Source organism: Puntigrus tetrazona, unplaced genomic scaffold (genome assembly GCF_018831695.1).
Source record: "Puntigrus tetrazona isolate hp1 unplaced genomic scaffold, ASM1883169v1 S000000472, whole genome shotgun sequence".
NCBI lineage: Eukaryota > Metazoa > Chordata > Actinopteri > Cypriniformes > Cyprinidae > Puntigrus > Puntigrus tetrazona.
In genome coordinates this window covers 1,174,676-1,195,675 of record NW_025048114.1, presented here as the reverse complement: position 1 = coordinate 1,195,675, position 21,000 = coordinate 1,174,676, and the positions used below count along the sequence as shown (strand labels likewise).

General features: G+C 38.2%; 2 protein-coding genes across 3 annotated transcripts in view; one reads left to right on the top strand and one right to left on the bottom strand.

Moving 5' to 3' along the window:
* Positions 1-246: 246 nt before the first annotated feature.
* psmd1 (proteasome 26S subunit, non-ATPase 1) overlaps positions 247-21,000 on the bottom strand; it is a 30,101-nt gene continuing 9,347 nt past the window's right edge. The window contains exons 17-25 of the mRNA XM_043231952.1: positions 8,748-8,862; positions 6,198-6,314; positions 5,361-5,463; positions 3,103-3,272; positions 2,415-2,507; positions 2,201-2,293; positions 1,866-2,120; positions 1,503-1,666; positions 247-420 (exon numbers count right to left, since the gene is read on the bottom strand). Coding sequence (XP_043087887.1) covers positions 1,520-1,666; positions 1,866-2,120; positions 2,201-2,293; positions 2,415-2,507; positions 3,103-3,272; positions 5,361-5,463; positions 6,198-6,314; positions 8,748-8,862 — 1,093 coding nt within the window. The 3' untranslated portion in view covers positions 247-420; positions 1,503-1,519. The remainder of the gene's footprint in view (positions 421-1,502; positions 1,667-1,865; positions 2,121-2,200; positions 2,294-2,414; positions 2,508-3,102; positions 3,273-5,360; positions 5,464-6,197; positions 6,315-8,747; positions 8,863-21,000) is intronic.
* Positions 11,842-20,081, top strand: htr2b (5-hydroxytryptamine (serotonin) receptor 2B, G protein-coupled). 2 transcript variants are annotated; one of them, XM_043231953.1, is made up of 4 exons: positions 11,842-12,154; positions 12,718-13,211; positions 16,556-16,756; positions 18,397-20,081. In XM_043231953.1, the coding sequence occupies exons 2-4, from the start codon at positions 12,935-12,937 to the stop codon at positions 19,287-19,289; spliced, it is 1,371 nt and encodes a 456-aa protein (XP_043087888.1). In that variant the 5' UTR covers positions 11,842-12,154; positions 12,718-12,934; the 3' UTR covers positions 19,290-20,081. The 2 variants fall into 2 exon arrangements, with proteins under 2 accessions (XP_043087888.1, XP_043087889.1); XM_043231954.1 differs by having other exon boundaries at positions 11,852-11,980.

The following is a 21,000-nucleotide window of genomic DNA, read 5'->3' as shown; positions in this document are numbered from 1 at the left end:
CGGTTACTCCACACAATGATGTGAGTGAAATGATGTGTCTTTCCTCCAGACAGATTCCGTATTTTGTACTGTATTTTGTAAAATGACTCAAAAAGATATTAGCTATATTGAGTGGATGACCTTGTGAAAATGTTAATATTCGATAAAAAGTTTTAAAACTATACTCTCTCATAAATTGCAATCTATAACATCCCATAATTGACAATAAAGCATATTGCAGATGCACCACAATAAAAGCATACAATCTCATGTTCAACATATATATTTTATTGTAATGACTGAAAACCATTGTGTAAAACATCCCTCAAGTGACCACGATAGGCCAAGTGGAGGAAATAACGTAAAAAAGGAAAAGGGGTGGGCATTTTGAGTAGACGTGTAGCGGTGCATGCTGTGAACACACAGAATTCATAACACCACCTGCAAAAAATAAAAAAGAGAAATGAGCATTAACGAGGTATAACCAGATCATTACAGTTTTATGCAAATGTTTTGGCACCCTATGAGGTTTTATAACAACAACAAAAAAAATTGTTGTGGTATACAATGACGTTTCTAAATAAAGCTGCATAATGTTTTCCAGACAGAAATTCTTGGAGTAGCAGTATTGAATTGTATGAAAAAGTCAAAGGTGGAAAAATAGGCTGTGCAAAAGTTTGGGCACCCTTTCAGTTGATTACCTGTAGTCACTTATTGCTGATTATTCATCACAGAAAATTATTTTTAAAAAGGTAGCTAGTTGCGCTTCTCCTTGATTCTATACTGGAAAACGGCAACATGGGACCTAACTCCCTTAATTTATTTATTAATTATAGATCCAAAAAAAGAAATAAAACACAGGGTGATGTGAAAAAAGCCTTTTTCTGCGTACTGCCAACAAGCAGAGCAATCTGATGCATGTATTGAGTCATATGTTAAGAACCAAAAGTGCTTTACATGCCAGTCTACTGTTCAATTCAGTAAAAGTCCATCCTGCTATGGGCTGTGAGACAAGCACAGGTCCTGGAAACCTTGTCAGAATTGCGGTTCACATGCATTCCACGCAGCATCAGCAGATTCTTAAGAACAACGTTCAAGAATCAAGAGGCTGAAGTTACATCAGGGTTGTTTGTTTTAGCAGGACAATGACCCAAGGTACTGTTCCAAATCTACCAAGAAATTCATGCGCAGACATAGATGTCCATGCTGGATAGCTATCAAACTGGAAGACATTTTGCAAGAAAGAAGAGTCAAAACACCTGCAGTCAGGATTCAGGTACTTATCAGTGGCTACGAGAAACATCTACAGGTTGTTTTTCATTCAAAGGCGGCTCTACTAAATATTGATGTGATTATTCCTTTGGGGCGCCAAAACTTCTGCACTTGTCTGTTTTTGTTATGATTCACATTGCATCGTTTAGGTGAATTCAATAAATGATATTATTTGAAAGTTGAAATGTTGCTGTACCCATAATGTATAAATAAAATAATTTAAAATACAAAAAAATGTGTTCATGTAATACCTGTAAAGTGGCGTATTTCACTCGTCTATGTATTCGAAGGGTTCAGGGGCCTCAGGCTCCTGTTCTTCCTCCTCAATCTTAGGGCCATGAGCAGACACAGGCTCTACAAGCTCCTCCTCTTCCTCACTGGTATCTTTCAAGATGATGATGCCACCAGTGTGTAACTGGGAGAGACAATGTGGACGAAAAGGGTTATTCAAAATTCTGAATTATTTTCCTGTCAAATCAGAAGTGTCTGGAGTCATGCCAGCTGACCTCAGCACTAAACTGCAGCTCTCAATGCTGTTTATTTAGAGCTGATAATCATTGAAAAAAATCATTGGCACCATGAAAAGAGGCCTGAGTGAAAGCAGTCAGACTCACAGGTTTGAAGGGCTGGTATCTGCAGCTGTCAGGCATGGAAAGGACCTTGAGCTGGGCGGGCATGACACGCGCTGGGTTCTCCAACATCTGGAAGTTTGGCTCTGGCTCTTTTTTCTTTTCTTTTTCTTTTTCTTTCTCCTTCTCCTTCTCCTTTTCCTTTTCCTTCTCCTTTTCTTTCTCTTTCTCTTTCTCCTTCTCCTTCTCTTTCTCCTTCTCCTCGTCTTTTTTCTCTTTATCTGCTTCTGCCTGTGTTTCCTGCATTAGATAAAGATCAAATCACTTCCGGTACATTACATGCTAAAGGTTTCTTGAAGTCCTGCGGGGCGTATGCATACCACTTCCATCTTTTCCTCTTCCTTCTCTTTCTTCTCCTTTTCCTTCTCCTTCTTCTTGGCTTTAGCCGTGATGGACAGAACGGCGGTGGAAACCTGACAGAGGTACAGCAGGACAAGTTACGCCAAGAAATCTGGGACTAGAACATTGGAACATTGTTTTTTTGGTATGAAGTAGAAATTGGTGAGAGTAGGTGATACAAGGGTTAAAACAGACCTTCTCTTTTTCCTTCTCCTTTGGCACTTCCAAGGGTGGAGGGTAGGCAAAGGTGGAGGGTTTGCAGTTGGATCGATACTGCACCTTCGGCATCTGTTAACAGGACAGAATTTATTCATCCAAAATTTAAAAGTATAGATTTAAAGAATTTTTAAAGATTTTTTTGTATTCCTTAGACAAACCCAGGAGACTTGTTTGATATTAACCTATTCTGAGACGTCTTATTTGCGTAACACCAGAAGTTGCTGTCCCTGCACCCCAGCAAATATGTCACATAGGAGGTTCATTGACAGTGGCTGTTGCCTTTATGGGCAGCATCCTAACTAAGTTCACTAGGGTTTGAACTGGTCTTTTTTCTTGGTATTGTTGTTAAATGTGTTACTCTAGCACCTCAAGCAATGAGGCACATGTTTTAACTCTGGAGTGTCCACCCCGGGAAACATCTTACAGAAAAGTTTCTAGGCATCCTGAAGAGTCTTGTAAGCTGGTTCAAGTGTGCTTAATTACGGTTGAAGCTAAACTGCAGCGAAGTTGCCTACCAGGAACAGGACTGGACATTCGTGAAGTGCCAAATGCTGCTAGTTCTTCTTGCATGGATTAATGGTTTGGCTCCATGATTGATACATAATGCAGGACATAAAAATACCCTCTTATGTTGCTTTACAGGCTGGAAGAAGTTTCTTCTTACCTTCAGATCTTTGTTGAGGCCGATGATAGCTGTGGGCGTGAAGGCCAGAGACAGGAAGTGAGAGAGCGGGAACCAGAACCAAAACTGGGTGAAGACCAAGAGACCCACCACAGATGGCATGTGGGTGTGGCCTGTGCGCGACTGCAGAGAGATCGTCACGTTACGACCACCTGAGAAGAATCGGAAAGATGAAGAGTTAGCAATCTCCTCTGGAACTCCAACCTGCCTCTTTTATTAGCAAAGTGTAAAAAAAATGTTTCTTGTCAATAGTGTAGCAATCTACGAAGTTCCACTCATACTTTTTTTTAAAGATTTAATTTTGCAGTTTTGTCTTCATCACAAATAGTAGTCAATGCAGCAAATTCCCAAAACATTTTTTTTTAAGGTTGATCCCATCAGCTTTCTACTGGTGAATGAATCAAATTCGCAAAATCCACACTAATCAGCTTTCTATTGGAAAATCTGCAAAATCCGCACCAAAATTTTTTTTTAAACCAATCAGCTTTCTGTTGGTCAAAGCAGCAAATTTGCGAAAACTGTATCTTTCATGCTTACACAACCAGTGGTGAACCAGTGGTGAATGAAACCAAACCTTAAGTGGTTCCTTTTTGTCAGAATAAAAGGTGTGGACCATTTATATGCTTATATTACCATATATAAGATTGGTCTTGGAGGCTTTGATTTGATAATATTTTAGCATTGCAAATGCCATATAAATTTGATGCTGAAAGTAGGAGGGTGTTGATGTGCACTGGTAATATCTTGATTAACAGTTGCAGCATTCAACTGTCCTTTCCTGTCAATGTGCATGGCCCATGGAGCTGATACAGTATTGGGATATTAATAGGAGATGATGTGAAGGTCAAGGCCAAAGACTCCTCCACCCTCAACCTGCCTGATGAGCAGACAATAACAGGAGTGAAGGATGAGTGCCAGGCCGGAAAGAGGTGTGAACGTGTCCACAACAATGCATTTTTAAAGATTAATGGAGGCATATTTGGCATCATCAGTTTTAGACGATCTGGCTCAGAATGAAAGGCATCGCAGACAATAGCATACTTCTGCCACAGCCCATTAAATTATCAGACAATGCCAGTATCGAAATCCTAAATTTGAGCAATGTGCATTTCTTAACGCCTACTGTAAATGTTTGAGTTTGCTGTGTATTTTTAACTCTGACATTTGCTGAATTATTGCTGTAACATGCTAAAGTAGACTTAAAAGAGAGTTGATTCTCCTGTGTGCTTTTGTAGTGCATGGAGTGCTGTAGACAGGAAGGCATCTTAGGTTTGGAGCCACGGTGTAACAAAACAGCTGTTTAATAAGTTGCAGCAAAGTTCAGTCTGCATGTGTTGGTATGCCTCACATATTTAACTTAAGTGTTCAGGGACAGACCCCTCACTAAAACCTCAAAATCCCCATTATTAAAAACTGTCGCCAAACTGTAATACAAATGATTAGGATGCAACACCACCCCAGCATGTACTAAATTCAATTACTGCGGGCAAAAACAACAGTCCGTGTGAAATACTCTCCTGACTCTCCTGTAATGTACCGGTTTGTACACAAGCTGATATTTGGGACGCTTTGGGCAAGAGCACCTTGAAGGTCGATGCATTCTTTCAATATTAATAGGGAAGCACCCCTGGGACTGAGTGAATGATATTCGCTTGTAGTGGCTTGAAGACGTGGTGCTATCTTGTTTCGTATGCCACATTCTTGTCACGATCCTATCAGCATTTTATCACAAAGCCTTAAACGGAGTGACTTACCTGCCCTGACATGCATACAAAAGGTTTGCTTTCACCCTCACATTTAGCGCAGTACACCCAACCATTTAGTTATTTGAGACAAGACTCTATAAAGCACATTAACCCAGAGAAGAACAAAAAATGCGGCAAGATCTAGATAGTTCCACATATATTCAGAGCTCAAACTTAAACCCAAAACCAAAAGGTGTGTGTGTATATAACATTTGCAAAAAAAAATATGCATAATAAATATTAACAGTACACACACATATGTAAAGAAACACTTTAGGCCTTGCGATCAATTTTGATGCGTACTGAAAACAATGCAATTCAATGACTTTTTGTTTGCTAAAGCACATATTAAAAAGACAAATTCCACTTCAATTTTTTCCTTTTATATTCCATTAATGAGAATAAGGAAAGCAGAATGCAAATCAATAAACGAAACGAAATTAAGCGCATGGAAGTTTAGTCCCAAAACCTTAAATATTCCCATCTGATACTGACCTGCATCCAGGATGCCCTGTGCCAGGATAGCCCCGAATTTGGCCATCACATCATCGTGCTTGTCATTGATCACCTTCGAGTAGAGCTGTCGAAACTGGTTGACCTATAGAAAGAAACAGCCGATGTACAACTGAATTTGTTTCCCAAAATACTGAAGAAACATTTAGATTCTGGTTCAGAGGTAAACACACGGTTAAATGAAGTCTGCTCCAAGGCATTTATGAGAATCATACTCCGCTTTCGCTCCCCAAATTTTAAAGCCAGGCTCATAAAACATGTGGCGAGCTTGAATTAAAGTCTGCCCGGAAGGGATATTTAACAAATGATTGCCATTATTACAACTCCAGCCTTTTATTACACCATAAAACAGGGATTTCAAATCAATTTTACTTTCATGTGGCTGTAAAATTCGCAGCCCAGTAATAATCATGTGGTAAAACCGAAGGAAAATCGCCCCAAGAAGCAACCAAATGTACCGTGACCACACAACCACACTGTAGAAATGATTCGACGAAGTCTGATATCATAAGAGGCGAATATTTATGACTTTAGGTGCGTACTAGAATCTATAATAAACAGTAAGATGACAGACTATTGTTCATTTTCAGTCTGTGTAGTCTCTCAAGCCCACAAAAACTTCCTCTACTTAATGTACATCCATTAATTTGGAATCTCATTGGTGCGACATGTGATCCACACGAATCTATATTAAACATTCAGTGTGATTTTGTAGCTTTGTGCCATGTATTGCAAGTCAGGCAAGGAAAGATTGCTCTATTATGAATCCCAAGAGCCAAATAATTAACCCAAGCACCCAAAGGCCCATATTCCCGTTACCTTCGGACAGGTGACTTCCGTCTGCTGGATCATGATCAAAGCCGAGGCGATCAGCGCGCCCTGTCTTACGTAATTCACCGGGTCATTGGTCATGGGCTCCAGGAGATTGATTGCTTCCTGTTGAAGGAAATCATCAACGGAAGCATATGAATTATGATTATGGAAAAACAGAAGCATATCCTGACGCAGCATGCTGAATGGTTTAACCTAAATTCATCAGATTCCCAAGTATCTAATCATCTTTGACTTTGATGTGTATAGTAATACGACAGACCTGACGATTCAGAAGGGAAGTAGCAATATTAAATTATGTACTTATGATTCACCAGTCAGAGAAAGAAAGACTACATGACGCTTCGGAAGAAATTGGTAAAATAAAATATATTATAATGTATATTTAGGAATCCAGTATTTCGCGAAATGCTCTTCTCTAGACTTAATTTCTTTAGTGAACTAATGAGCTGTGTTATGAATTAGTAAATTAAATGCTACATGACATTTTATTTTGAAGCTTTTCGATGTTGAAACATGAAGCGATTATGTGAGGCATGAGACGGTATTTTTTTATTTTTACAATAAAACTAGTGGCAAATAGGATGGGATGATCATGTTTAATCGAGCTATGTTATGCAGTTTAAACTAAGGTGTTTATTAGGGCTGGGTATCCTGATAAAATTAACAATAAACATTAGTTTATAAAATGAATAAAAACGAATAACTTGTAAACATAGGCAATACCAAAGTAGTAAAATATTTGACAGTTTCTTCACGTTAAACCAAATTTAGATTTTATTTTAATCAGAATGCGTGTTAAATATTTGTTTTTGAGAATAAATGTAAAAGTCATTTAAAATGTGTGATATATATATATATATATTCTCTTTTTTTCACTTTAAAAAAATTAAATTAAAAAATAAAAATAAAAAAAGACAACTTAAAAGTTGAGAAACAATATATAAAACCGCAAGCTTTCAATGAAGTTCCACTGAATTTGTTCGGTAAACATGCGTACCAAACTAAAAATGTTCAGTGCGAATACATGCATCATTACATCCCTAGCACATGAACTTTCAATCCTTTAGTTTGGTTTAAGACAAGTATTTCAGACCATTCTGAATTACAACTTCACTGAAGACGGAGCCCAAAATAGTAAATTTGTCTCTCAGATCATTGAGAGCTAAGGTAACATTACACAACATGCATCATTATACATATTTCCGCGAACGAGTCAGCAGTTGCTTGGAGCAATTAATTCAAAATAAAGCCGCAGTTTGTTTGACAGACAGAGCCAAAGAAAGGGTCGTGTCGGCACAGCAAAAGCAGAAAATGTATCGCAGTAAAACCAGGTGTATAAATTACAGACCCAAAGCTGAATTTGTGACCCATTTAAATGGCCTGACAGAATTGAAAGTGTGGGAGATCTTGGCTCGCCGCAAAACCGCCCATGACTGTATTTGGGCACCTGAGAGGGATTTGGATTAGAGTTATTATAAGTTAAATAGTCAAGACCAATCTTCATATTCCATTATTCCAGCTCACCCTACGAGGGAGTTGAGTGGTTAATGGCTAGAACATTGTCCAAGTCATCGGTTTTAATCTCATCTCCACTCGAGTGGTAAATGTGCCATCTGTGACTCTTCCACTGGTAATGCAATTAGTCGCAGAACCGACCTGAACATGCAGAAGAGCCAATAACATCACTCAGGATTGTTGTAAGACAGTTCAAACATCTCTCTTGGGTCCTGGCAGATCTTGCTCAGCTGTCTTACACACTTGTTTAATAATCTTTCAGCCGTCTAAACTTTAACAGTCATATCAGGGCTCCAGACTGTGACTAAAATGGCCACAAATAAAACAATGACAAAACAAAAACTGATGTTGTTGATAAATTAAAAGTTACAGTATGCTCATGCAAAGTATAGCTGATAATACAGACTACTTAACTGTCTGATTTGGTTGTATACTCACATAGGGAGAGATATATTGTACTTATATATATATATATATATAAACTAAGTGCGACTATAAAGCATAATGACATTACAATACCCGATACATTAACTTCATGAGTTTATGTAAAGTTGCTTTGAAAGAATTTTTTAGAAAAATGTTATACAAATGAATAATAAATCTGACATCGTAATAACTCGTAAATATATAATAATATAATAGTCGTAATAATATAATCGTAATCGTTATATTTTACGTTCAATTTGAGAACAAATGACTTGTAGAGGTTTGATTTCCCCCGTTTCTGAATGTGTAGCAAGTATTTTGATTGTAGGAAAGGATGTTGAATAGGTTTGATTTAAATACAGAACCTTATTTTATCTATATACACAGCATGCTAACCTAGATGAAAGCTGTTTGAAAGCGTACGCCATTTATTTTGATAGTCTATTTGAATTAACATTTACCTTGTAAAATAAGTGTTTGGTTTTTTTTCTCTTGGTGGTGAAATTTTGCCGTATTAGCAATTAGCTAAATGTATTGACACGCCAATTCATTGACTCCAGCGAGACTCCTGAGTGAAGATGCATCAGAACTCACCTTGTTCCCAGTGCCAGCGCAACAGATGCCCAGAGCCATCGCAGCGCCGCAGCGGACGTGAGGGTTGTAGCTCTCGGACAGCAGGGAAACCACACTGGGACATTGTTCTGGAGTCCTGTACACACAAACACGAAACACTTGAAGCGAAGACCGTGCTTTTTTCCCAAGCGATTTATTTACACTGACAGTACTACTTCGGATCGACTGAAGGAATGCAAGGCTCTTTGTACAAAGTTTACGTAAAGGGAACTATTAAACTGGCGTACGGCCAAATTGACCAAACAGTACAGGTTTCCATTCATTAAGCATATCTGAAGCATGCACACCAGATTGTTAAAAACAAGACCATAAAACTTTCTGACCTAATATTTTTCACTTCGGTACAAAAGGCATAATAGATGTTTTATTGTTCAAACTGTGGTTCTTTTGCTGGTAATGTAGCTAACGCTATGAACATAAATATCAATTTCTATGCAAACTCGATCAGTGTTGAAGAATATAAATATTGCAAGTAGTGTGAAACTTGCTGTTACATAGATTATAAAGTGAAGCATATTTGAGCAAGTATGCTTGCATATAATTTCGTAAAAAAACAACATCAATGTCATATTTTTCCCCCTCTTTTTTCCCTTCCAGAACTGAAGTTACAAGTTGGCACTAAAAAAGAGAAACGTGTCCTCGAAACCTTTACTGTAAGACTATGTAAATCTTCTGTTTAAGTCTGCGGTAATGGTAATCTTAAATAGCCCGGAGGACTAAATGGCCGTGCAGGAATAAAGTAATCAAATAACGACCTCATTTTCCTCATTAAATCCTCCTTTGAGACTCGGCTATGCCAACACTCTCGGATGTCACATAACACAAAGTCAATGAGAGGGAGCAAACTTATTTCATTAAAGAGAATTAGCTCATTCACTTGACTCTAAAAGATTTCACAATTTACAGTTAAAATCAAAAAGTAAAATGACGAAACCACCATAATTAGTTAATATAGGGATGCCTACATATGGAATTTCGGCCAATTTCGGTTTTGGTTGTGATATCGGTTTGGTTGTCGATTGTGAAACTGCACCCAATAAAGTCACCTCAACTTTGCGAAAACATCTCAACATACGCATATAAAAAAAATAATGGCTAGTGCTGTAGCTGTAATGTGCATAAATCTACCAACATCTGTCGCCGTGACTTATTGCGAGAAGGAAAAATAATAATAATTAAATAATGAATCGAGATCTAATCTTAATTTGACTGACTGATAGCGTTATGCTCGGAGATTAATTGGGCGAAACCATATTTATATAAACCATGTTTACTTGGCTGGTTTAAAATAAACAATTAAATTTTAAGTTTCAGCTTTGGTACGGAGCCAAAAAAAAAGAAGACACAATCTTATCAGCAATAACAGACAACATGTCCAGTTGAGACAACTGCCCGAACCCTTCCCGCAGGCCAAACCCTTTCCGTGGGAAGCTAATCCACAACTTAGTACTCGCAGACGAATGCCAACTAGCAATAAAAAAGGATTTGACTTAATCTTTCATCAGGCTGGAATTAATGTGTTGAGCTGGATATCAAGGGCCAAACTTCGCAAACTGGGGAAATACAGTTTCAACGAAGTCGGGAACCTTCTGTACAAACACAAATCTTGGAAAGGGTCTTATGCTGATCCACAGCCATTTATTCAATCTAATCCTGACTGCTCATTTAGGGTTTTAGAGGCTCTTCTGAGATTCAGACTAGATTCCTTGTTTGTTTTCACACAGAAATTTAGATTTGCCTTGTGGTATTCATTCATAACCACGTGCCAATTTGATAGAAATAAATAAATATAGGCATTTACAAAAAAATGCTCCCAGGCATAGTACATTTATGAAGAACGTACTACTTAAAAATAGAAAAAAAAAACTTTATGTGTAAAACTTGCACTTGTTCAGTGTCAAAGATCACTTCTATCTTTCTATCCATCTACAAAATCCCTCCATAAGAACTGCTTTGTCTTTGCAAGCACAATCAACCTTAACAGCCTCTTAAATCTTTAGCTAAAAGCTCCGTCCTAAATTTGGTTTTGTCTGATTTAAGTTTTTTCTTGTTAACTTTCATAAACAAAAGACGAAGCCTGACACACTCCAGGAGTCGGAGGCATTCGTGGTTCAAGAGTTTCCCTTTGCCAGACGCTATCCAACGCACCAGTAAAACGAACAAACAAAAGAGTCCTTTACAACAGCACCAGTCCCCTAAAATGAGGAGGGGGGGGCATTTCTTTACAAGTTTATTATTAAAACATAGACTTAAAAAAAAAAAATTGGCCTTAAGTTATACATCAAGTCGTACAACACTCAACGAGTCTCAACTGAAACGTTTCTAATAAAACGTCTTCCAAACTCTCGACCTATAGGTGTATTCAAATATTTGATTGGTAGCGTGTACAACATATAAACAGGGATAAACACACGCATTTTTGTTGGTGTTTTCAGTAACCGGCCTTAACCTCCAGCTACACCATGTCAAGGTGGTAAACAGATGTGTCTATACAGCCTGAGCACATGGCGGTAACGGGAAGGAGGAGCTGGACGAAGATAGTTCACAGACTGGCCTCGCAAAAGTGAGAGTCGAGTTCTCAATCGATACTTGTTCAAATAAGACAGTACTGACCCTCTCAGTATTCAGAGGACAATCACGCTCTATCTGGACATACAGACAGCTGAAGAAAATTAGCAGGGTGCTGTTCAAATCTGGACAGAAACTCAATAGCTTAATATATGCGTTTTTTTATTTCTAACAAGAAGTAGGTGGCAGGGACTTTTTTTTAATTGACTAATTGGCTGAATGAATGGATATGGATAGATCAAGCTACCGAAAAACTATGAATGATAAAACTAAACGGCAGTTTTGCTGCATTGAAAACGACCCCACAGGAACTCTGGAACCACCCCAGTGTCGGCACATTCACCCGTTCCTTCGTGTTTAACTCGTGAGAGAGAGAGAGAGAGAGAGAGAGAGAGAGAGAGAGAGAGAGAGAGAGAGAGAGAGAGAGAGAGAGAGAGAGAGAGAGAGAGAGAGAGAGAGAGAGGGGAGGGAGAGCGAGTCAGTAAGCAGACGCAGAACAAGAGAGGAAGGGTTAGAGGACGCATGGAAGTTTTAGACCGGTGATCACGGTAGGTGATGCGGAGAAGATCTGGGGATTCGTCCAGCTCCTTCGAGAACAAGGACATTCCTCAGCACGCAACTGAAAAGTGAGATAATATCTGGATCCCTTCCCGCAGAGAATTTGGCTGGGTACTTTTTCTGCGCACGTATAAAATGAAAGTTCGCAATCCGAGGAACGTTTCGCGAAGAGGCACTTGTCTTATTTGCTTCACATAACATATGGAGTTAAGCTAATGCCTAGAAAAAATCTTCAGGTCAAGGTAAGCGAAAAAACTAAACGTAAAAAAAAAAAAAGTAATTTGAAGAAAACATTTATGTCAATTCTATTTAGCTTATAAAAACTACTTCAAACTGTGGTCAAGTTAGTAGGCGAAATAGTAAGAGAATAAAAATAATGTCAATTCATGTTGATATTCTATAGTACTTTCTGCCAGAATTTTCCCTTTTTTTTTTTTTAAAGCAGATAATACTTAAAATCATTAACACTGTATATACAATTTTTCTACTTCATAACTCATTACATAATGCTGTGCTTGGAAGGGCCATTTCAAAATTATAACGAAGATGTGAGACCCTAATTATTATGAAAAAAATAAACATTTGTTTATGAAGCCATCATCCTCGACTGACTGAAGTAGATAGGAGCGCAAATGACTCCATATGGTCAACACTCACAGATCATTACTGATAGCTACTTCCTTGCTTAATTAGCAACATGGCCTGGAACACGTACCGCTAATCATATGATGAGAAAATCTTATTTATCAAATGTCAGTTTGTGTTTTGAATGACGGCGCTAACGCTGTAATGTTTACGTTTGCAGGAGCATGCAGGTGGCTTGTTCGCCACCTAACCAATCCGGACTCTGATTCCATGAGGAGATAATAATTTGGAGGGAATTCTTTGGAAAATCTTGTGCTTACACAAACGCAAGTGCATCACTTGAACTCGAACGTCCCATCACCCTCGGACCAGAGGGAGTCTGTGACAATGCTGGACGAGCGCACGGAAAAAACAAAAGCACAACTTTCCAAAGCAGAATGGCTAGCAATAGCGTCTCGTCCACGCCGGAGCTCAACCAAACAGGGAGCGAGGATTGGGAATCGCAGCAGCCCGGAGAACCACTCCAGTGGGCTGCGCTGCTCATTGTTCTGGTCATCGTCCCCACCATTGGAGGAAACATCCTGGTCATTCTGGCGGTATCATTGGAGAGAAAACTCCAGAACGCCACTAACTTCTTCCTGATGTCCCTGGCCGTGGCCGATCTGCTCGTGGGACTGCTAGTCATGCCCATCGCTCTGGTGACTGTGCTATTTCGTAAGTAAGCTTAAGGTTAACTATGGAGGACTGTTTATTATAGCAGATGCAGTCTGTAGGGCTTTTCTATAGCTTGATCTTAGGTTTCTCTGAATTACACCAAAACCATATTAAACAATGATAAAGACCATGTTTGGTTTCCCCGCACTGCGATGATTACACACAGGAGTCAAGAACTCGTTAAAACATTTCTGGTGTAAACATGCCTCAAGTTTCAAATTACACAACATCTGCCAAGCTATTACTATTATAGTTCTTATGCCAGTTTGGCTTTCAGTTCCGATGCCAAACACCCCAGTCTGTCTATTATTTCCCATTAATTAGATCTGATGACATTTATTGAACCTTATTTGCTGCACCTTGTCTTTCAGTTGTTTACTAGATCACAATTGGGCTCTTGAACAAGAACCTTAAAGGGATGACGTTAAAGTCATACAAAAACCTTAGAAATTACTGAATTTCTATTTTTTTGGGAGAGCTATCCTAACTTGTATCACACTGACTAAAGCAACATGAAAAGAAAACATCCCGTTCATTGTCATTGACAATATGATATGCATTAAACAATAAAATTAATGCAAGGTTAAAAAAATAATAATAATTGCGTTTGTGTTCATCAGTAGCTTATGCAATGTTTTGAATTAAATCTGGTAAATAATAGGTACATGATTAGTCTCTGCGTGAACATCGTAAAACTTGAGTTCAATGAGTTAAAGTTTAAGCAGCAGGCTATTTTAGGGAGAAAATCTGATTTGATGCCATTAGGTGAATATGTCATTGTAAATAAAGGTAGTCTGATTAGGACTATTTTAAAATGCAATAATATAATATTACAACAATAAGTTCTCACTTTATGTAATCTGATTAGCATAATTAATAATTAATCCAGATTAAATGTGATTAATCCAGTTTCATGGCCAGTTTAAGTCCAGTTTTTTGTTCTGAAAAATAGACGCTATTATTCGAAAATAAAAAAAAAAAGTCAAACGCTGTGTTGGATAAATCTGAAGAAAACACAACCAAAATGCTAAAATGGGTAAGGCTGGGATTCTGTCAGATGCGATTGCTGAAAAGGCCAAATTTAGTTTAAATAGCTTTGATGACAAAGAAAAGAAAAAAAAAAAAAAATTCACCAAACAGCTGAAGCTTACCAGAAGTCATGAACGCTGACAGGTAATTAAATCAAATTACCTTTGGAGGAAGGGTTACAATAATACAATGTGTGAGTGCCACAATTTATTGACCAAGACAGCAGTAACTCTAGACATTAATTTGCAACGTAATAACTCGCAATTATATGTAATCATAAAAATAAAAGCAACCTTTACCAACAGGAATAATTCAAAGCTTTCAGGTAAGGTAAGATGTGCTTGCTAAAACATTAAAACCAAATGGCCAAAAGGCGAGTTCCACATCTGTAGACCAGGTGAAGGCAGGAACTGAAGTTAAAGCCATGAAAAAAAAAAAAAAAAAAAAAAAAAAAACCTCATGAGCTCTAAAAACCTACACAGTGCTTGATAAAGACTGGGCAAGGCTAAAAACAAGAGCCTACTATGGAGAGCACACCACAAATGTGTTTCTCAGAGAACGAGAGAAATATTTACACGAGGAAGTTGAGACTTGGCGGCGCAAACCTAAAGTGTGGTACAGCAGAGTGACTCTTTATTTTGCTTTCAGCAAGAGAGGGCACACTCACCTGTCAGTCTAAAGGAGAACGAGAGCTGGACGATGAAGTGAATATGTTCACTTGGATTTTATGTCTCGCCTATGAAATCTAAGCAAAATCTATTATTTTCATGTGCCTTGAAATTTGGGTTACCACCCAAAATTGTTTATAGGGGGTTCTATGTGGTATAATTAATACACTAAAGGGTTTAGGTGAAAATTTGGGTAAAAAACGTTTATATTGATTGCTATATTGACATAAATGAACATAACATTTTTTTCGATTTTTATTGTTTTGGTTGGAATTTTCAAACCAATTTACATTGAAAAATCTGCTAAAAATCTTTCACCCTTACGCAAAATTGCCATTTGCATGGATTCCTATTACAATTTCTGTATGTTATCAGCGGGGTTATAGAAATTAATACTTGTTACTTACATAATTGTACTTACATTCATGCTGGTTAAACTAATTTCCCTCCAAAATGACGGCAAAAACATGCTGGATTCAGAAAGCCCAGCTGGCAATAATGCAGCCCTCTCTGAGGATCGGTTTAGCGAAGTGAAGTGATCTGACCAATGCCAGTTTTCAACATCTGGTTATAGGCTCTTCAAACCATGGAGGTCTGCTCACAGACAAACGTTGGGAGATACACTACGCTTCAGGTCCACGAAGGCTAGAAATCAAGTTTAAATCTAAACACGCATTGTAAAACTGAGACCCAAAACGTTTCTACAAAAACCAGTCACCTGAAGTATTCTGAAATGCCTATTAATGACAACGACAACAAAAATATGCGTCACAAAATTTTACTTTTAACTTCTGGTAAATGTGGAAAATGTCATGACAGCAATAATATGCCACTTACGACACAGTTTATCAGTATTACTTGAGCATGAAAAAGACTAACAAAAACTGAAGAGATAAAAACTTATTTTATATAAAGCTTTAACCAACAGCATCTGTAAGTGCAATGGAATGAAGACAAACTCTATTATCCACCATTTTATGTCTGCCACTAAAATAAACAGCATCATTGAAGAGCTTGATGAATAGTCCAAAAGCCCCTGAGTGTTTAATCTTTTGAACCATTTTTGCTAAACTCAAGCTTGTTTCTATTTATTTAATAATGTTAAGATCTACTAAATACAAGATGGGATTCAAAGCAATGCATAAATGTTAATGTCCAAACAAGACATTATCAACAAGGAAAAGCAGTCTATAATATTTACATTTAAGGCAGGCCTGATTTTCAAGAAACACTGTAGGAAATGCTTAAACAATTGTCTGAAAAGATTATCAAAAATGTTTTAATGTTAGCAGAAATAAAAAACGTACTGTATTGGTTTATTCCATACAATTCATTGAAGGATCCAAGATTTATAAACATGTTTAATTTTAATCTGAATTTATTCATGGGTGAATGAAGAGAAGAAACAAGCAGTTAATACCAATTTTGAATATTTAAGAATGGGTTGGCCTGCATTTTTCCAAAAACAGTGAATGGCACAACAACTCTGATGAAAGCCATTCAAAGTTAGCGTGCATGAAATAATGCGGAAAAGATGTCTTTAAAATGTGTGTCCCATCACAAAATGACAAAATGGCTCAGGAGTTGGTCCTAATTTAAATTCACAGAGCCCACTAAAGAGTGCTTAATATTCTCTTCATTTTTCAGACTCCAGATGGCCCCTTCCAGATTTCCTGTGCCCTATCTGGCTGTTCCTGGATGTCTTGTTTTCAACGGCCTCCATCATGCACCTGTGTGCCATCTCCCTCGACCGCTACATTGCGATCAAGAAACCAATCCAGCACAGCCAGTTCAAATCCAGAGCTAAAGTGCTGGCTAAAATCGCACTTGTCTGGCTTATCTCTATAGGTACGTCACAATGTGAGCCATTTGCCTTTAAAAAAGCAGCTAAAGTTCTGCGTTTGTGTAAAAATGCCACAACTTCCTTCCAGTAGATGAACAGGCTTAAAAATGGGAATCACCTCATATCTAGAGTTGCATTACCTACATTTAATAAAATGTGAAATTATAGCTTTACACAAATGTCAAAACACAGCCTCTAAGCGCCAAACCGATCGATGATCTCAACACTCGTTGCCTCTGGAAAAGTTGCATGTGCATAAATTTTATTTCTCCCACGTCACTGACTGACCAGTGAGCTTCTATTAGTTACACAAGCAAACGATTTACTTTTAATGATCGGGTTTTAGTGATACGTGGATGCTGGCTTGTGGGGGGGGTGGAATGAAAGTAAACACCTCGCAATTTCTGCTCGTTAACATCAGTCCAGACGATTACTTTGGCTGCGTTGTTTGGACAAGCTCAACGCACGGTTCTGGAATCGTGAAGCAGTTTCACCACCATGAAAGGCAGGCCATGTGCTGTGTCACTTCAATGCTGACCATGAAACTGAGGGCTCCTAAAAACGACTTTGCATATTCTCACGTTTGACAAAGCAGTATTACTGAGAGAAAACAGGCAACAGGAGCTGATGGTTATAGATACTTAAACTGGGAGACCTCAAATCCAAGATGTATTATTGATGTTGCAACTGCTATTTTTTTTTTTTTTTTTACTGTTTTTAATTTTTAAGTGCAAGGAATTTTGCTCTCATAAGATGCTGTGTCGAGTCAAAACATGCCTGTTCTGTAACATTATGTAGTGCTGCATCCAGAGCTCATGTTACGAGAGCGTCTCTTAAGAACCTAATTGGGATCAGATGAATCCCATAAAAGATTAACTGTTCAAGGCTTCTGCAGGACCATAGTAATTTCGGCAATCCACTAACTAGCAGCATGGTTTAAAAACTGAAGGTAACATAATACATATTACAAAAGGGATTGAGTGACTATGCCAAAGGTCTCCAACCCTGCTTCTTGTGAGCTACCATCCTCCCTAATCCAGCACCAACCACAATCAAAAACACCTGTACCAGCTAATCAAGGTGTTCAGGGCTACTTGATAATTCATATGCTGGTCTAAACCTGGACTTGGACCTAAATGAGTTGATCTTGACTTCTACATCTGTTGGGAGTTAATCCTCCAGAAGGTATATATCCAGGTGCAGGACTGGAAACCACTTGACCACTGCATATTTCAAAGCCTGCTCTTGGTGAGATCTTGTTATGCAGATTTCACCTCCAGCCCCAATCTAACACACACGAACCAGGTAATCAAGATAACTATAAAAAAAAAAGTGTGTAACTACAAACTGAAGTCTGCAGGGCTATACCGCTCCGGGAATAGGACTAGAGATCCTTGGACTACGCAATAACCTAGTCCAGTGGTGTCCAGTACGGCTCCTGGATATAGGCCTTCCTGGAGAATTTGATTCCAACTAGTGTCAAAGTCAAAGTTCAGTCAAGACAAATGTAAATATGCTTTAACGTTAATGAAACTGGTCTTGAGTACAACAATACTGACTCCAAAAGTAATTCTGAAGACCAAATTTTTTGTTTTATTTAAACCTTACTCTCTGCTAAATTTAACGATTGGTCTTTCTTCATCAGGTATTGCAATACCCATTCCAATCAAAGGGCTACAAGTCTTCGACCATCCAAACAACATCACCTTCAACAAGAACCACACCTGTCTGTTGTCACCAGAAGGTTTTAGGGACTTCAAAGTGTATGGGTCTTTGACAGCTTTCTTTATACCACTCACGATTATGATGATTATCTACTTGCTGACAACCCAAGTATTGCGCAAGAAGGCCTATCTTTTGAGATCGAGAGTTGCAAGGCCCAGCATTTCCACAGTCTTCCACCAGGAGTTGCCGGTTCTCTCATCGCCAGAGAAAGTAGTCATTGCAAATGGAATAAAAAGGGACCGATCACTGCATCCCGTCACAGGGGATGAGGTCCCCCTCCGCAGGATGTCCACCATAGGAAAGAGGTCCATGCAAAACTTGAGCAATGAACAAAGGGCATCAAAGGTTTTAGGGATTGTATTCATGTTGTTTGTTGTGATGTGGTGTCCTTTCTTCATTACCAATGTGACTACTGTACTCTGTCATGAGTGCAACAGTAACCTATTGGAACAGCTGTTGGATATCTTTCAATGGGTAGGTTATGTTTCATCGGGAATCAACCCGCTGGTTTATACCCTGTTCAACAGGACATTCAGGCAGGCCTTCAGGCGCTACATCACATGTAACTACAGACGTGTAAGGACTCCAAAAACGCAACGGAGAAGCAGAATTTCTTTCCAGACATCGGGGACCAAAAACTCAAAACGGTTTACAAAACACGGTATGCAGAACGGCATCAGCCCCGCAAGTTATCAGAGTCCCCTTCGACGGCGTCCCACACACCTGCAGACCTCTGCAAACATCACGCTGGACACATTGCTTCTGACAGACAATGAAGACTGCAAACCTGATGAACACATAAGCCATGTGTAGTACATCTTCGGATAAGATAAGATAGAGATGTGCCAGTCGTTCAGAGCCAAAACTCCACGAGTTCTCATGAGTACCAATGAGATACGGTCTAAAATGGTTAAAAAAAAACTGACCTTCTGTTCCTTTGAATGGTGAGGGGTTTGCATTGCCGCAAATGTAACACTTTACAATTCAGGTACAATTCTCACCATTAACTACAACTTTTGCAATAAACTCCTAATTCGCTAATTATCAATAGTCAGCAAGGTAGTTGTTAAGTTTAGATATTAGACAGGATTTGGGATGTGGAATATAGTCACACAGAATGTGTGTTTTATAAGCACTAATAAACAAATCAATATATATTAATAGACATGATAATGAGGAACTAGTTAATAGTGAGAATTTGTCCCTTTACTAAAGCGTTACCTAATACTCAAATCCTTGGATTGGAAATTAAGATTAATGTCTGAGAACCCTGAAAAGACACAAATAGCTTTGGGGTGGGAAAATCATTATCAGCGTAATAAAAAAAGATTTTGCATATCCCAAAGTTAGTAGAAAGGATTTACAATGTGAAGCCAAAATAAGATATCTTCTCAATATAAGCACAAGTCTCAAATAAATTACATCTCCACTTACCTTCTGTATACAATGAAGAAAAATATGAAATGCTTCACTAAATTATGGCAGGTCTTATTTACTTTTGTAGACTAATCTTGAATCAAAAATGCCTTTGAACATGTATGAAGTAACTTCATAGTACTGAGATTCTTCTGAACTATTGCCAAATAAACTTTCTTCCAGATAAAAATAGTTGAAATGATGATTTCATGAAGCATTTAGGAATTATTTCTAATGCTTATATGCAGATGTTTTGGTGTTTTTTTTGTTATGGTGCTACTTTAAAGTTTTGAAAATACATTCCTATGTAGAAAAAAAACAAAAACAAAATCAACCCTGATTTACAGCATGATCTTATGGTGAAAAGATTCCATTCGCATTTGTAGAGAGTGATTAATCCACACCCACAAAACAAGAAGGTGCCATGAATTGTGCATGTGCAGCAGGGATAGGAGGCCAGACGACAGAAACCTGTTGAATTGTTGCAGCTCTGTGCAACCTCTCTAAACACAGAAAGGATTTATATTGACTTTTTTTTAACTCGCAATTGATTATGGGAATATAGCATGGCCTTTTTAGGGCTTAAAATAGTTCACCAGTTCTACTTGGCCAAGAAACAGAGGGGGAGTCTGAGGGGGAACTGCTGGAAAAATAAAAAGAGAATATGGGACAACACAACATTTTCTACCCTTGCATGCAGGGTGTTTAAAGGTCCATGCTGTTTCTGACCAAAATATGTGGTTGGGTCTATGATTAAAAACTACTAAAGAATTTTTGTCTTGAAACTGGTGATTTGTGAGGTCAACAAATGTTGCCATTTAGATGCTGGCTATATCAAGATTTACTCAACATCCAGATGTTTTGAAGTTTGTAGTGTGTAGCGGATATCATCACCCTAAACCAGATTAATGAAACCAACTTGTCCAATTTGAAACTATGTATCTTCAAATATGTACACTAGTAAATGAAACCACATTGAAGAGCGCTTGCGCATTCGGCCAAGTCTGTCATTTCAAAAAGTTAGGGATGCCCGTTTTAACTGGTTCACCGACCAAATTTTCACCCATTTAAATCAGTTAAACTGTTTAAAAAGTAATTTATTTCGCTA

What these genes read in the sequence shown, in the direction of transcription:
- htr2b (XM_043231953.1), top strand. Translation starts at nt 12,935, where the DNA reads ATGGCTAGCAATAGCGTCTCGTCCACGCCGGAGCTCAACCAAACAGGG. An exon ending in TCTGGTGACTGTGCTATTTC is followed by an intron (nt 13,212 to 16,555) that starts GTAAGTAAGCTT and finishes TTCATTTTTCAG; the next exon opens with ACTCCAGATGGCCCCTTCCA. An exon ending in TGTCTGGCTTATCTCTATAG is followed by an intron (nt 16,757 to 18,396) that starts GTACGTCACAAT and finishes TTTCTTCATCAG; the next exon opens with GTATTGCAATACCCATTCCA.